General features: G+C 40.8%; 1 protein-coding gene across 1 annotated transcript; it reads right to left on the bottom strand.

Annotated features, from left to right (window-relative positions):
- Positions 1–533: 533 nt before the first annotated feature.
- Positions 534–12,474, bottom strand: LOC123790024 (P antigen family member 3-like). Its single transcript, XM_087859462.1, has 4 exons — positions 12,400–12,474; positions 11,848–11,956; positions 9,684–9,809; positions 534–556 (listed from the first exon to the last, which is right to left on the bottom strand). The coding sequence occupies exons 1-4, from the start codon at positions 12,472–12,474 to the stop codon at positions 534–536; spliced, it is 333 nt and encodes a 110-aa protein (XP_087715588.1).
- Positions 12,475–17,524: the final 5,050 nt, after the last annotated feature.

The following is a 17,524-nucleotide window of genomic DNA, read 5'->3' on the forward strand; positions in this document are numbered from 1 at the left end:
GACCCTGGGATCATGACCTGAGCTGAAGGCAGACGTTTAACTGACTAAGGCACCCAGGCACCCTGATTTTTTTTTGATAGTACAGTAATGTAAATATATTTTTTCTTCCTTATGATTTCCTTAATAACATTTTGTTTTCTCTAGATTATTCTAAGAATACAGTATATAATACACAAGAATACAAAATATGTATTGACTGTTTATGTTACCAGTGAGGATTCTGGGCAGAAGTAGTCTATTAATAGCTTGATATTTGAAATAAAAAACAATCCAGATATAAACTTGTGAAATTAACTCGTATTTAGCAAGGTGGTTGGAAAGAATATCAATGTACGGTTATATTTGTGTTTACTAGTTCAATCAGAATATAAAATTTTAAAAAGTGATATAATTTTCAGTAGCGTCAACTATTTATAATAAGTTTAATAAAAGATTAACAAGATTTTTTGATGATAGTTTAAAACTTTATTAAGAGAATTTTATTGTCAAATATGTAACAAAGAACAGTTAGCATGGTTTCAGCTTGTCTTTGTTTAAATTTGTGATTGCCCTTCACCTGTAAGACAAAATAACAGTTGGGAACATTACTTAGTAGAATTTTATTTAGAGGACATTAATGTTATACAAAGGACATCACAATTTTTGTTTTATAAAAGAGACTTCCAAACATATTTTACTAATGTATTTTAAACACACCACTCTTTCTATTGGTATAAAGAAACAAAAAGGTTGTTCATGTTCAGAACATTTATATGAAATGAAGGCAAAAATTGTGTGTACTTTTACTAAAAATCCAAATAACACACAAATCAACCTTGAAATAAAATAAATTTATAAATCAGTATTATTTAAATAACTTGAAAAATATTCTGAATATAAGATATTAAAACAGTAATGTCACATTTGTTACTGCTTGAATAAATAGAAATTCCAGTACCACAATTGTTTTTTTCCTTATTATGCAGAAATGCAAAAATGTTTTTTTGGTTTACTTTAGTGCTAATGTAAATGGTTAAATAGGATAACTGTTTGTCCCCACTTCCACCTGTAGTCCTAGTGATGAATGTCTTTTTTTACACTTGACACTGTTGAGTTTGTATAATAAATTATATAGTCACACTAGTTTTGAGACATTGCCTTCATTTCTGATATGAAAATGTGAATCTCATACATACTGTGTCTTAGAGCATGGTGAAAAAAAAAGAAAGGAAGAAATGAATGGAGACGGAGGGAGAAGAAAAGGGGGGATAAAAAGATACCTATAAAAGTCAGACATTTGTTTCTAAAAGTAAGTACTTTTTAAAACTTTTATTAAGGAATAATTCACAAACATAATTGTATATATTTAAGTGTACAACATGATGATTTGTTCCACATTTACATTATGGGGTGACTACCAGATAAACATAAGTAATTAACACATCTATCGCCTCATGTAGTTAACTCTTTTTTTTTTTTTTTTGGTGAGAATGCTTAAGATGTATTCTCATCACCTTTCAAGTATACAATACCATCTTATGTACTAAAAGTACTTTTGAGGGACAACGCTGACAAATTTCATAAGTTTTCCTATGGTCTCTGTGATGTTTACATAATTAGGTGCTACTGGGATTTATTAAATAATATGTTTTTCTAGTATATCAACCATTTCATCCATATTTTTAAAAAATTTGTTATTATATTATGTTAGTCACCATACAGTACATCCCTGGTTTCCGATGTAAAGCTTGATGCTTCATTAGTTGCGTATAACACCCAGTGCACCATGCAACACGTGCCTTCCTCACTACCCATCACCGGTCCATCCCATTCCCCCACCCCCCTCCCCTCTGAAGCCCTCAGTTTGTTTCTCAGAGTCCATAGTCTCTCATGTTTCATTCCCCCTTCTGATTACCCCCCTTTCTTTATCCCTTTCTTCCCCTACCGATCTTCCTAGTTCTTACGTTCCATAGATGAGAGAAATCATATGATAGTTGTCTTTCTCTGCTTGACTTATTTCACTTAGCATTATCTCCTCCAGTGCTGTCCATGTTGCAGCAAATGTTGAGAACTTGTTCTTTCTGATAGCTGAGTAATATTCCATTGTATATATGGACCATAACTTCTTAATCCAGTCATCTGTTGAAGGGCATCTTGGTTCTTTCCAAGATTTGGCTATTGTGGACAATACTGCTATGAACATTGGGGTGCATATGGCCCTTCTCTTCACTACGTCCGTATCTTTGGGGTAAATACCCAGTAGTGCAATGGCTGGGTCACAGGGTAGCTCAATTTTTAACTTTTTAAGGGACCGCCACACTGTTTTCCAGAGTGGCTGTACCAACCTGCATTCCCACCAACAATGTAGGAGGGATCCCCTTTCTCCACATCCTCTCCAGCAACTGTTCTTTCTTGCCTTGTCAATTTTTGCCATTCTAACTGGTGTAAGGTGGTATCTTAGTGTGGTTTTGATTTGAATTTCCCTGATGGCTAATGATTTTGAACGTTTTTGCATGTGTCTGTTAGCCATTTGCATGTCATCATTGGAAAAGTGTCTGTTCATACCTTCTGCCCATTTTATGATTTGTTTATTTGTTTCTCGCATATTGAGTTTGAGAAGTTCTTTGTAGATCTTGGATACCAGTCTTTTATCTGTAGCATCATTTGCAAATATATTCTCCCATTCCGTGGGCTGCCTCTTAGTTTTTTTGACTGTTTCCTTGGCTGTGCAGAAGCTTTTTATCTTGATGAAATCCCACAAGTTCATTTTCTCTTTTGTTTCTTTTGCCTTTGGAGATGTGTCATGAAAAAGGTTGCTTTGGCCGATGTCGTAGAGGTTGCTGCCTATGTTCTCCTCTAGGATTTTGATGGATTCCTGTCTCACATCGAGGTCTTTCATCCATTTGGAGTTTATCTTTGTGTATGGTGTGAGAGAGTGGTCAAGTTTCATTCTTTTGCATGTAGCTGTCCAATTTTCCCAGCACCATTTATTGAAGAGACTGTCTTTTTTCCACTGGATGTTTTTTCCTGCTTTATCAAAGATTAGTTGCCCAAAGAGCCGAGGGTCCATTTCTGGCTTCTCTATTCTGTTCCATTGGTCTATGTGTCTGTTTTTGTGCCAGTACCATGCTGTCTTTGTGATCACAGCTTTTAGTACAGCTCGAAATCCGGCATTGTGATGCCCCCAGCTTTGTTTTTCCTTTTCAACAGTTCCTTGGAGATTCGGGGCCTTTTCTGGTTCCATACAAATTTAAGGACTATTTGTTCCAGTTCTTTGAAAAATGTCATTGGTATTTTGATCGGGATAGCATTGAAAGTGTAGACTGCTCTGGGTAGCATGGACATTTCAACTATGTTAATTCTTCCGATCCATGAGCATGGAATATTTTTCCATCTTTTTGTGTCTTCTTCAATGTGTTTCAAGAGTGATTTGTAGTTTCTAGAATATAGATCCTTTACGTCTCTGGTTAAGTTAATTCCAAGGTAACATATGGTTTTTGGTGCTATTGTAAATGGGATGGACTCCCTAATTTCTCTTTCTTCAGTCTCGTTATTCGTGTATAGAAATGCAACTGATTTCTGAGCATTGATTTTGTATCCCGCCACATTACTGATTTGCTCTATAACTTCTAATAGTTTGGGTGTGGATTCTTTTGGGTTTTCCATATAGAGTATCATGTCATCTGCAAAGAGAGACATTTTGACTTCTTCTTTGCCGATCTGGATACCTTTTATCCCTTTTTGTTGTCTGATTGCTGTTGCAAGGACTTCTAGTACTATGTTGAATAATAGTGGCTAGAGTGGGCATCCTTGTCGTGTTCCTGATCTTAAGGGAAAGGCTTCCAGCTTTTCCCCATTGAGAATAATATTTGCAGTAGGCTTTTCATAGATGGCTTTTATGAGATTGAGGAATGTACCCTCTATTCATACACTCTGAAGGGTTTTAATCAGGAAAGGATGCTGTATTTTGTCAAATGCTTTTTTGGCATCGATTGAGAGGATCATATGGTTCCTGAGTCTTTTCTTGTTGATATGATGTATCACGCTGATCGATTTGCAAATGTTGAACAACGCTTGCATCCCAGGTATGAATCCCACTTGGTCATGATGGATAATCCTTTTAATGTACTGTTGGATTCTATTAGCTAGGATCTTCTTGAGGATTTTGGCATCCATATTCATTAGGGAAATTGTCTGTAATTCTCTTTTTTGATGGGGTCTTTGCCTGGTTTGGGGATCAAGGTAATATTGGCCTCATAGAATGAGTTTGGTAGCTTTCCTTCTGTTTCTATTTTTTGAAATAGCTTTAGGAGAATAGGTATTATTTCTTCTTTGAATGTTTGGTAGAATTCCCCAGGAAAACCATCCAGGCCTAGAGTTTTGTTATTTGGAAGGTTGTTTATCACTGACTCAATCTCTTCATAATTAATTGGCCTGTTTAAAAAATCAATTTCTTCCTGTTTCAGTCTTGGTAGTTTATAGGTTTCCAGGAAGACCTCCATTTCTTCCAGATTGCTTAATTTATTGGCATATAGCTGTTGACAAAAGTTTCTAATAATCCTTCCAATTTCATTACTGTTGGTTGTGACCTCTCCCTTTTCATTCATAAGTATATTAATTTGGGTCCTTTCTCTATTCTTTTGGATAAGTCTTGCCAGTGGTCTGTCAATTTTATTGATTCTCTCAAAGAACCAGCTTCTAGTTCTGTTGATCTGCTCTACTGTGCTCCTGGTTTCTAATTCATTGATTTCTGCTCTAATCTTGGTCAGCTGCTTCCTCGTGCGTGGATTAGGCCTGTCCCTCTGTTGCTGCTCCAGCTTCTTGAGGTGAGAATATAAAAACTACATTTTAGATTTTTCTATTCTTTTGAGTGAGGCTTGGATGGCTATGTATTTCCCCCTTAGGACTGCCTTTGCAGTATCCCAAAGGTTTTGGACCATTGTGTTTTCATTCTTGTTGGTCTCCATAAATTGTTTAAATTGATTTTTGATTTCCTGGCTTATCGAGTCATTCCTGAGCAGGATGGTTCTTAGTCTCCAAGTGTTTGAGTTTCTTCCAAATTTTTCCTTGTGGTTGAGTTCCAATTTCAGAGCGTTGTGGTCTGAGAATATGCAGGGAATAATTTCAGTCTTTTGGTATCAGTTGAGACCTGTTTTGTGACCCAGAACATGGTCTATTCTTGAGAATGTTCCATGGGCATTAGAATAGAATGAGTATTCTTTGGTTCTGGGGTTAGTGTTCTCTATATATCTATGAGGTCCAACTCGTTGAGTGTGGCCTTCAAAGCTATTGTTTATTTGCTGATTTCTTGCTTAGGTGATCTGTCTATTGCTGATAGTGGAGTGTTGAGGTCTACTATTAGTGTATTTTTATCTATATGTCTCTTTATTTTGGTTAAGAGTTGGCTTGTGTATCTTGCTGCTCACCTGTCGGGGGCATAGATATTTATAATTGTGATATCCACTTGTTGGATACATCCTTTAAGAATAATATAGTGCCCTTCTGTGTCTCTAACTATAGTCTTTAGTTTAAAATCCAATCTGTCTGATATGAGAATTGCTACCCCTGCTTTCTTTTGAGGTCCATTGGCGTGAAAGGTGGTATTCCATCCCTTTTCTTTCAGTGTGAATGTATCTTTAGGTTCAAAATGAGTCTCTTGTAGACAGTAAATGGATGGGTCATGTCTTTTTATCCAATCTGCAACCCTGTGGTGTTTTATGGAGCAGTTAGGCCATTTACATTGAGACTGATTATTGAGTGATAATGTTTTAATGATGCCATGTTGCCAGTAAAGTCTTTGTTTCTGTAGATTGTGACTTTCTGTTCTGTATCACTCTTGGGGCCTTTTTACTTTTATAGAACCCCCCTTAATATCTCCGTAGGGCTGGTTTCGTGGTTATGAAATTGGTCAATGACTGGCGATTCTGGAAGGTCTTTATTTCTCCATCAATTCTGAATGACGGCCTTGCTGGATAAAGGATCCTTGGCTGCATGTTTTTCTCTGAAAGAGCTTTAAAAATGCCCCCCCCCCAACCCTTTCTCTCATTCCAGGTCTGTGTAGACAGGTCTGACATAATTCAGATACCTTTGCCTTGGTACGTGAGAAATTTCTTTGCCCTGTTCGTTTTCAATACTGTATCCTTGGATCTAATATTTGCGAAATGCACTATGATGTGACGTGGTGTAGGTTTGTCGTGGTTGAGCTTGGGAGGGGTCCTCTCTGCCTCTTGGACATGAATGTATGTTTCCTTTGCTAGATTAGGGAAGTTTTTGGCTACAATTTGTTCAAATATCTCTTCTAGACCTCTGTTTTTCTCCACCCCTTCTGGGATGCCAATGATTTTGACATTGGAGCGTTTCATTGAGTCAGTAATCTCCCGTAACCTACATTCCTGAGCGTGGATTTTTGAGTCCAGATTCTATTTTTGCTTTTTCTTCTATTAACCCATCCTCAAATTCGCTGATACGTTCTTTGCCTCATTCACCCTGGCCGTCAGAGCCTCTAGTTTTGACTGCATTTGGCTCATAGAATTTTTAATTTCTGCCAGATTCGTTCTCATTTCCGCCCTTAGAGATTCTATATTCTCATTAATATTTTCGTTAATACTTTTTTGAAGTCTACACATCATCTTGACCATTGTTACTCTGAATTCCATTTCTGATAATTTGGTTATATCCATATCCATTAGTTCTGTGGCAGAGGCCATAGACTCATTGTCTCTTCTTTGCTGGGGGGATTTCTCCTTCTTGTCATTCTGATGAGGATTGGTTGCGGGGTTGTCCAGAGCCCAAATTACTGACTGGGACCCAGGCCATGCGCCTTTGTTTTATAGAGATCTTAGGGATGTGGGCTTCTTTTTTTTTTTTTTTAAAGATTTTATTTATCTATGTGACAGAGAGACAGCCAGCGAGAGAGGGAACATAAGCAGGGGAGTGGGAGAGGAAGAAGCAGGCTCCCAGCGGAGGAGCCCGATGAGGGACTCAATTCCGGAACGCCGGGATCATGCCCTGAGCCGAAGACAGACACTTAAGGACTGCGCCACTCAGGCGCCCCGGGATGTGGGCTTCTTGATTTTTCAGCCTGCCTTCTGGGGGAGGGGCCTGCCGCGCCGATACCCAGGCAACCCTGTTTGGGTAGAGTCTCCGTGTCCCCTGTGAGGGGGGATGGGGATGGGCATACTGTGAGCCGGTATTTCCAGGCTTTTGTTCTCTGGCGGCTTTTCCTGGTGGTTTGCTGTGCCTCTTCTGAGAGTCAGAGCAGCAGTGGCCGAATCTCGGCCTCTGTCTCAGAACATAGGGATTGCGGACCATTCTCCACTGATGCTCTGGCCACTTTAACTCCGTTACTGTTGGTGCTGCTCAACCCTGCAGCGTCCGGGGATGTACGCCCCAAACCCTGTGTCCCAGCCCTCACTTCCAGGGCCTGCGCGTCTCTGTCCTTTGTTTCTAACACCGCCAGCCGCCAGCTGCCCCCACGCGCTCCCGGAGCTCCCAGTCTCAGTCTGGTTCCAGTGATTACACCAGATTTCCGTGAGAAGTCTGGTGGCGTGCCCTCCCGGCTCACGGTCTCAGTCTGCTCTCTCCTAGGTTCCAGTCCGCAAGTCCACCCACTCCCCCGTGTAGGTGGCTACCGCTTCCCAGCACCCGAACGCGGCGGCTCCCTCCCCCTTCCGTTTATCTTCCGATATCTGTGCGCGGTTTCACGGTTCCCCGCTTCGTACCTCAATACTCAGCGCTGAAGATGTTCATTTGTGGAGATCCAGATGTATCTTCCTGCATCTCAGGCTGATTCCGTGGATGTTCAGGCTGGTCTGGTACCTATCCAGCTCTAAGCTCGACTCAGGGGACCGGCTGAAAAAGGGGTCCCCTACGCCTCTGCCATCTTAACTCCTCCCCCTCCATTTCATCCATATTTTGAAAACAGTTCAAAAATGTATTCACTTTCAATTACATAAAATACTCAATGTCAATGTTTTGTTCATTTTCAATATTATGTACACCTGGGTGTATATATTTGGGCTTTTTCCATTTTCCTCAAGGTTATGTATACTAGTGGATACTCTTTGTAAGTATTTTTAAAGAGAGCAATCTTTTTGATTTATTAGTTGTATTTTCTTTTTACTAATGATTCATACCTCTTATTAAGTACCTTTTCTTTTTCCATTAGGATAATTCTGTTGCTCTTTTTTTCCTTACCTTTTATATTGGATGGTCATGCAATGTATTATCTATTTAAAAACATGCATTTGAAGGCTGTAATCCTCCTATGGGTACATTCTAGCCATGTAAAATAGGCTCCTGGAAGCAGTCTGAAAACTGTCTCTTAATGTAAATAGTCTAAAGGAATGTCTCAGCAATTCACAGCAAAAAAGCTTAAGTACACTAACACAAGGTAATTTATTCCCTAAACATCAAGCGCTTGCTTTAAACTCAGAAGCTCTTAAAATCAATGGTCAGCAATTTGGTAGATACATGTAAAACATAGTTAAGTTGGTTAGTCAGGAATTATTTGTATACGGGTCTTTGGACTCCAAATCTTATCAATTTATGTCTCAAGGGAAGAATTTATACTATGGCATGTTTGAGACGATTAGAGGTGATTATATCAGCATCCACAGCTCATGAGGACTGACAGTGGGGACAATGAGTATGCTTAGCATAGGTATCTTACAGCTGCCTTAAACATTAGTGACTACATGTACTCTCTCTACTTGATCAGACACAGAAACTACAAACTTGACTATCTCTTCCCATCTTATTATTCATTCATTTGAGCCTTCTTTGGGGATAGGATTTGAAATGCAATAGTTTTTTTGAATAGACAGAATAATCCAGAATTTGACAGAATGTAAGAATGGGTATCCAGGTCTCCATACACAAAAACATTAAGCAGAGTGTTTATTCATTATCTTAGTAGCAATGAAATCTCAGTTCAGATGATAAAATTTGACTCAAGATGTTATTTGTAACAAATAAGTCATGTAAAATAGAGCATTTTGTTATTCTTTGAACAGAACCACAGAATGCAACAATCAGCATTAAAAAGGATTGTTAATAGATCTGATGTGAATTTACTAATTATGTAAGATTAAGGGTGGATTTAGAATTAAGGGGTTCTCCAAGAATCACACAATTTATGTTAGAGCTGCTACTTTATACAAACTGATATTTATTCCAAATATATTCTGTATTTGTTAAAAGGCAGAAATTATTTTAAAAACTCTGAAAATTATTAGCTGTTAAAGTACTGGTACTCAAAAATAAGAAAATGTTTTCATTTAAAAAATATTTTATTTACTTTTAAAGAGAGAGTGCAAGCGTACTAGTGGAGGGTGGGGAGGGGGTGGGCAGAGGGAGACAGAGAATCCCAAGCTGACTCCACACTGAGCACAGAGCCTGACAACAGGGCTCATTATCATGATTGTGAGATCATAAACCAAGCCAAAATCAAGAGTCAGACACCTAACGGACTGAGCCATTCAGGCACCCCCATCTTCATCAACATGGCTTTGACCCAATTCCTTTCTATATCCGATCACCTATAAGTCAGGCAGTCAGGCATATAGGGTGTAAACTACCTATCAAAGTATCTTTATATGTGAATTCTGTAATTAAAGTAACAGTATATTACATTATATTATTAAAGATATAATATTCAAGAAACCAGAAAAGCACATACCTTACATTCTCAATGGATCACATACCTGCTTCTGGTATTTTAATGGGCTCTAGATTTGGTAAACTTGCCCCCTTCACATCAGGAGCATCTTCGCTTATATCCCCAGTCTTTGACTGAACCAGTTCCTGGAGATCAGCTTTCATTTCAGGTCCTTAGAAAAGAAAGGTTATCAATTTAAGAATTAAACATAAACTATAAATGAAGAAGTGATAATATTCATTCTTTCAGTTATATGAAATAAAAGCGTGTAGGCTAATGTGAAAAAAAAGTGAGGGAAAGATGGACTGCACCTCTTTGATTTTCTGTATTATGATACTTTATTTCAAATGACATTCTAGAGATAAACCACACTACATCTACATTTCCTTCATATTACCATAGTGTACTAAGAATAGAGAGCATCAGCTATCTAAGAAATCTGAAGTCTACACTATAGATAAGATTATAATTAAAATATAATAACCTGGGGAGCCTCAGGACTCAGTTGGTTAAGCCTCTGCCTTCCACTCATATCATGACCCCAGCGTCCTGGGATTGAGCCCCACTTTGTTTTTTTTTGTTTTTTTTTTTTTTATTTTATTTTATTTTATTTTATTTTTTTTATTTTTTTTATTTTTTATTTTTTTTAATTAATAATGATTTTTTATTATATTATGTTAGTCACCATACAGTACATCCCCGGTTTTCGATGTAAGTGAGCCCCACTTTGGTTTCCCTGCTCAGCAGGAAGATTACTTCTCCCCCTCTCTGTCCCTCCCCCCGCTGTGCACTCTCCCTCACTCTCTTAAAAATCATAAAAAAAATGTAATTTACTGAATGATTAGCTGATTGCATTTGTGGGCCCACGACAAATCCTATACTAGTGAGATACATCCCCTACTGGAACAACCTGAAAGTTTTTTGGACAAAATTAACTAGTTACATTTCAGTGCAAAGTCCCTCTATGGAACTTAGGATAAAGAAGTCAAGTATGGAACAAAGTTCCAAAAAAACCCAGCAAAACATTCGTGTCTAATAGTCCAACTTCTGTCTTACAGTGAGAATAAAGAAGTAGGGTGTAAAGAAATTAATGGACTTTGTTGTCAGTCATATTGTAGAAACCTCTTAACAGCAAATTCCTAAAATAATCCATGGCCTGATTGATGTCAACAATTCACTACAAGTACTTGATGAAAATACTATATTTGGAAGACATTCCTTTCTTGTTTTATGATCATTTTAAGATACTTTCAATTTTCCTAATCATGAAAGTATTTAAACACCTTTTAAAGCCGCTTAAAAATCATACTACTATAGTGACCCTAAGGCCACTTTCCTGAATTACCCAGCTCTTACGAAATGTACCATATCAAACGAATAATCTGACAGAGGCTCTCATTCATTGAGCTCTTTCCTGGAGTCTCTCTCCTGCTCCCCTGAACTGGATTGATTCCTGTACCAGTAGTAAGCTACTTTACAGTACGGACACCTCTGAGTAGTAAGCATTCTATACAAAACCATGCACTTGTTTGTACAACACAGACGGTAGGAAGAACACAAACCTCTTTAAAAATTCTTATTTTAGGTAATCTCTACACTCAGTATGGGCCTTGAACTGTCGACCCCGAGGTCAAGAGTCACACGCTCTAGGTTCCAGCCAGGTTCCCCATGAACACAAACCTTGTAACAAAAACTGAATTACCTCTCCATGTGTCAAGCGGTCTTTGGCAAGCCACAATCCCTGAGCCTTAGTTTTCTCATTTATAAAATGGGGCTCCCATCCCAATGCAACCCGGCTTTATTCCACATGTCATCGGATATGCTGACCTGGCACTCTGCCTATGCTGCTGAAAACTGCTTAAGCTTTGGATGAAATGAGTGAAAAGGCCACACAGAAATGTTCTAAGAAGAACAAATTAAACCAGTGAAACGATGTATAGTTTTGTAGTTAGTGAAACATTTTCCTCTAATTTAGGAAAGACTGCATTTTCAAGCACACCAATTCATTCTTGAGGAAGCAGGGGAGATTCATTACAGCAAAGGACTACATGAAGCTGCACACGACACTCTCTTCACATTTTCAGCCCATTTTCTGGAAATGACTGAGATTCTCTTCTCATGTGTTCTTTCCTCCTGTTCTGGTACGTCATAGCACATGATGCACACACACCCCCTGCCCCTGCAGACATTCTGCGTCCCTTTCCCTTCACCTTGAGCCACAGGTGCTCCTTCAACTTCCTTCCCTTGATCAGCTATAATGTCTTGACTTGCAGGCAGTGCCTCCTTCTGTTTCGGGTGCTCATCAATGGGCTGCTGCTCCTAGGGGTGTGTGTGTGTATGTGCACAAATAAAAACGTGTGTCGTGAATACATGCTAACAGAATAAATATACATTACACATTTTGCTATCAAATAATGAATAAGCATAAAGAGACTCCCACATCATAATTCTATGGACTTGTTCTGAAAAGTTACTCTCCCACGGAGCGGCTGCTCTAACAAGAGGTAGCCATGAGCACTTTGGAGTCTACTGTAAAGGATGCTGGGATAGGCATGCACATTTGGTCATTAATAACCGTGACAAAGAAGCCATAGGGTGTATTTCCACAGGCAACAGAAATATGGATTCCTTCTGGTTCAATGTTTCCTTCCCTCTACCAGCAGAGAAGCTTTTATCACTGCATCTGTATGTTTGCAGGTCCTCAAAATTTTCAGAGCAATAAATGTATGGCACTCAAAAACATCGGATCTGGAAGTACTCACGGCCGCATGCTGGTTAGACCCTGGGTCATCCTTTCTTTGACTGGACTTGGATCTTGATCTGACTCGGCCACTCATAGTTCACTCTGAAAGGAGAATATTGGTATTTGGAAAATGTACTCTAAAGGAGAGGTATACTACTTACAAGGCCAAAAGTTTTAATTTTTTGAAACTTGAAAATACTTTGAAAGCCAACCTAGTATCAGGTAGCGTACATGCTGCGGTCACACCAAATACACGGGCTGCAAGATCGTTTCGATCAGCCAGGCTGGTCGTGAAATCACCTCACGGACAGGCTAAAACAAGAGGCTTAGTCTCACAGCTAGATTGCCCAGTACAAAGGCATTTGAGAAAATAGTGCTGGACATTGAAACCTGAGTCAATGCTGCTTTGGTCACACTCCCATTTACTAGGCTCATTTTACCGCCTTAAATAACGTTTTGTTGGAACACAGAGAAGGAAAGAATCCTTCGCATACGGCCTGTGGCTGTCTTCGCACTACAATGGTTCCGATGTCTAGCCATGCAACAGACCCACGGACAGCCTCCTACCTTGATACTCTGCAAAGTGCACTACAAATCTTGGGGGACGCTGTTACAAGCCCCCGCATTCCCTGCTTCCTGACTTTTCCTATACCACCTGGTCTGCTCCCTGCCCAGGGTCCCACTGAGATTTCTGGCCTCTGTACTCTGCCGGCAGTTGCAGGTGCTTGCATCACCCAGATACCTCAACTAACCAGTGCACAACCCCACCCTGCCTGCCACCAGACCTGGCCTGGTCGTCATCTCCCCTTCTCGGCCCACCATCCTCATTTGCCCCGGCCCCACCATGAGGACGAGCGCAAAGGCAGCCTCAAAGCCTGTGAGGAGAAGGGCGCTAGCTTCTTGAAACTTCCACCTAGGGCGCCACAGATCTACTGTCCCCACCTGCACGACGCCCACTGGCTCCCTCCCCATCCTGCCTCACACTTAAATTCCTGAAAGGACTGATCCAGGGACCTACCAGTTGAATTCAGGCAGCGAGAAAGCTCAGGGCAGAGAGAACACAACCGCCTCAATCGATCTCAGCTCAGCTCACAGCACACAGGCGGCAATGCGCATGCCCAGCAACAGTTGCTCAGGGCATTGAGCATGCGCACTGTTCTCTCAGAGCAAAGAGGATGCGCACATAGTTGGACGCGTGCTGGGTGGGTTGAGGTTTTCCCGCCTGTGCTGCTGCAGAGACTCGCAACCTCGGGGTCTGCACAGGAGAAGAACAGAGGCTTCAACAGTTTGTTTTTCAAAACACCCAGTCTCTCATATGCATCCAGATACTTTGAGGACAGACAGCCTCACTTTACCCTTAGTGGACAAGGTGTCTCAAAAAAATAAGCACTGAGACAGAAATAGATGTGAAGCATTTTAATCCGAGTTTCATACGTGCTTTGATTTGTCATTTCCTCCTTTGCTTTGGATGTTGTGTTACACTTGAATGAATTGGCTCACCTGTGTATGATAAATACATTAACAGTCTGTTTTGTTTAGGTTTTTGTTTGTGCTACTGCAAGTTGAAATCTCTGCACTGGTAGCTGATTTCTCTCTATACAACTGTATTCATTCAGTCGGCATGTTTCAGAAATACGCACAGATACTGGTCCTGGGATTTAGGCTCAGTCCATGGTCACATGGCATGCAGAAGTAGTGTCTATGCTCCTCAAATTCTGTACTTCCCAAATAAGAGCCAGGCCACTTCCAAGCAAAGCTGTCTTTATCCCATAAGGGGAAAGCACTACCTGGACAGAGCCTTAAAAGAGTCTTGGAGGTGGCAGGACAGGAGAGATATTTCTTCGGATTTTGAAGTCTGGTATACAGTAGATGTTTCAGTGTTGCAGGAGGGTGTGATTAAGATTGGGTGACAATTGTGATAGCATGGTTTAGGTTTGGAGGACACAGCAAGGGAAGAATTTTTTTTCTAAAGATTTTCCCCACATCACTACCACTGTCTAATAAACATACCTCACATTCCCCAACAGGAAAACGTTTAGCTTACATGCCCTATCAGGAGGAGAGAAGAATTTCTCTTTGCCCAGCTACAGCCCATTCCCTTAAATCCACCACACTCAGCCAATGGGAAGCTGTAGAAACCCCTCCCAGCTTCAGCTTCTGAACAGTAAAAACAAGACTACTCCCATGTTCTCTGCTCTTACGTAGCGTGTCCTAGTTTCCTTGTCCAGAATTGCAAGGCCATCGCTTTTGCTGAATGATGACATTTTGCTGGTTAAAAAAAAAAAAAAAGTTCGTTCTTTTGTTTTTCTAAGGTCAACATACACTACCGGAAATTGATACTCTCAATCTCATTTCTACTCTTCCCAAAGGGACCTTTTACTTTGGTGACTGTACATTGGGACAAAGGAAATAATGAGAACTTTTAGGGACTATTAGACACTGGTTCCGAATTGCCATGGAATCCAGGAGACCCAAAGTGACTCTGTGGCCCTCCATTCTGAGCAGGGGCTTATTGAGGTCAGTGATCAATGGAGTTGTAGCTCAGTTCCATTAAACAGCAGGCCCATGGAGCTCCTGAACACGTCTTGGGTTTATTTTCCCAGTCTGGAATTCATCATCACAGTACGTATACCTGAGGATCCTAAGTTTGTCATTGATTTCCTGACCTGTAGAGTGATGGCTATTATGGTGGGAAAGGCTGAATGGAAGCCATTATATCTGCTTCTACCTAGGAATAGAGTAAATCTAAAGTAGTGTTTCATCCCAGCAGGGATTACAAAGATGAATGCCACCGTCAAGGACCTGGAAAATGCAGGTTTGGTGATTTTCACCATACCCCTGTACTGGTCGTCTATTTGGCCTCCACAGAAGAGAGATGGATCTTGAAGAATGACAGTGTATTATTGTGAGCTTAACCAGGATATGAATCCAATTTTAGCTGTTGTACCAGATGTGGTTTCATTGCTCGAGCAAATTCACGAATGCCCTGGTTCCTGGTATGGCAGCTATAGATCTGGAAAATGCCTCTGTCTCCACTTCTGTCCATAAGTACCACCAGAAGCAGTGGGCTCTCAGTTCCCAAGGCTCGCAATACACCCTCAACATCTGACCCCGTGGTATATCAGTGTCTGCCCCTGTGTGATCATTTAGTCTCTGGGATCTTGATTACCTTTCCCTTCCACAACGTAATATACCGGTCCATTAGGCTGATGACATTATAGTGACGGCCTAGTAAGTGACAGGTTGCAGTCACTCCAGAATTTGGTAAGCTCTTTGTGTGTCAGAGGCTATGTATTAAATCTGGCAAAACGTTAGGGGTTTTCTACTTCAGTGAACCTTTTGGTGTCCAATGCAATGTGCCATGTTCATGTGGTGATATCCCTTCCAAGGTGAAGAAGAAATTGTTACATTGAGTTCTCCTAAGGCGAGCAAGAGTGACAATACCTAGTGGGCCGCTTGGAAGTTTGTGGACATCCTATTCCCTATTTGGGTGTGTTACTCCTTCCCACTTACTGAGGGACCGAAAAGGCGGCTAGGTTTGGTTGGGCCCAGAATGAGAGAAGGTTCTGCAACTGACGCACGCTTCCATGCAATCTGCTCTGCCACCTGGGCCATATGATCCTGCAGATCCAATGGTATTTGAAGTGGCAGTGGCAGATAAGGATGTTGTTTGAAGCCGTTGGCAGGCAGGCTCCTCTGGGTCAATCACAGTGCAGGCCCTTAGACTTCTGGAGATAGGCCCTGCAGCATTCTCAGATACTTACTCTCCTTTTGAGAAGTTGCTTTGGGCTTGCTCCTGGGCCTTTATACAGACTGAAAACTTGACCTTAGGCTACGCAGCTCCCACGCAACCTAGGCTGTCCATCACGAAGTGGGTGTTATCTGGCTGACCGAGCTGTAAGGTTGGCTGTGCACAGCAGCATACCTTCATCAGATGGAAGTGGCGTATATGTGAGAGTCAGAGTGCAGTTTGGGTTGATGAAATGATTGGAGGGGGCTACCGGCCTTTGGAAACTGAGCATGGCAGGGATACAAAGCTTTCTTTGCAGAGATTCAAATAATCTGGATTCCTAGGGGTGTAACTTCCCTGTACCTTGAGGGAAGCTGGCATAGTCCCTTGTCTGGAAATGTACAAAGAAGCCTTGACCGTTTTGGAAGACACATCAGTGAAAGCAATTCTTTTTTGGCTTTGAGTCTGGTATGGCACACCAGTATCAGCTGACATTTGTAGCTGGGCACGGCTGGCAGAAACATAATGAGGGAACTAAAACCCGATAGATTTTCTTGAGGATATACTGTCAGTAGATGGGGAAAAACAAGTGTGAGATGTTCATAGTACCGTCTGTCCTCAGTGAGTTAGCAAAACCAGCCATGCTCACGGCCTTACTGCACTGAAGTTTTGTTTTCATGTTTATTTCCCTCACCAGACTCTTAACTCCTTCCTGGAAGGTTGGAAGCACGCAGCTCGTCCTGGTGTCCTCAGGACAGAGTAGAGGACCTGGCGCACGATAGGAGGCCAGTCCACATTTGTGGAATCAAAGTTAGCTCTAAAAAGTGAGATGACCAAGCCCTGGGTCATAATAGTGAGCCAAATGGTCGACAGTCTGCAGAGGGGGAGAGGGAAAGGCCACTGGTCGCTCTTTCTTAGAACCCATGCAACAGGGTGAGACCAGCCCACACTGTCGTATTGATCTCAGTGATGCCCTTTAAGAGTCCTGGAATGAGCCGGTATATCAGTCAGGATTCCCCAGAGAAGGGGCACCAAGAGGAGGTGTATATCGCTATGAATCTTTGCACACACACGTTCATATATAATCATATAACATATATAACACATATGCATGTATCTCTGTGTGTGTAAATACATACACTTAAAATTTAGATTTAAAAGAGAAATTTCAATTTTAGACTTCAGAATGGAATTTCATCTGAAAAGTAGTTTCATGTCAAAATCAGAATACAGTTTGAACAGTTATCCGTGTAGTGTGGCCTAGCCAAAAAGACACACAAAAGTAACCATCCCAGCCAGCTAAGCAAATCCCATTAATTGTGAAAGACTATCTTAGAAATGCAGGTACATTTGTGTGTAAGTTTCTGAATGAACGTTTTTTTTTTTTTTTTTTTTTTTTTAAGCTGACCCATCA

The sequence above is a fragment of the Ursus americanus genome, chromosome X (assembly GCF_024610735.1).
Source record: "Ursus americanus isolate L20-20 chromosome X, mUrsAme1.1.p, whole genome shotgun sequence".
Taxonomy (NCBI): domain Eukaryota; kingdom Metazoa; phylum Chordata; class Mammalia; order Carnivora; family Ursidae; genus Ursus; species Ursus americanus.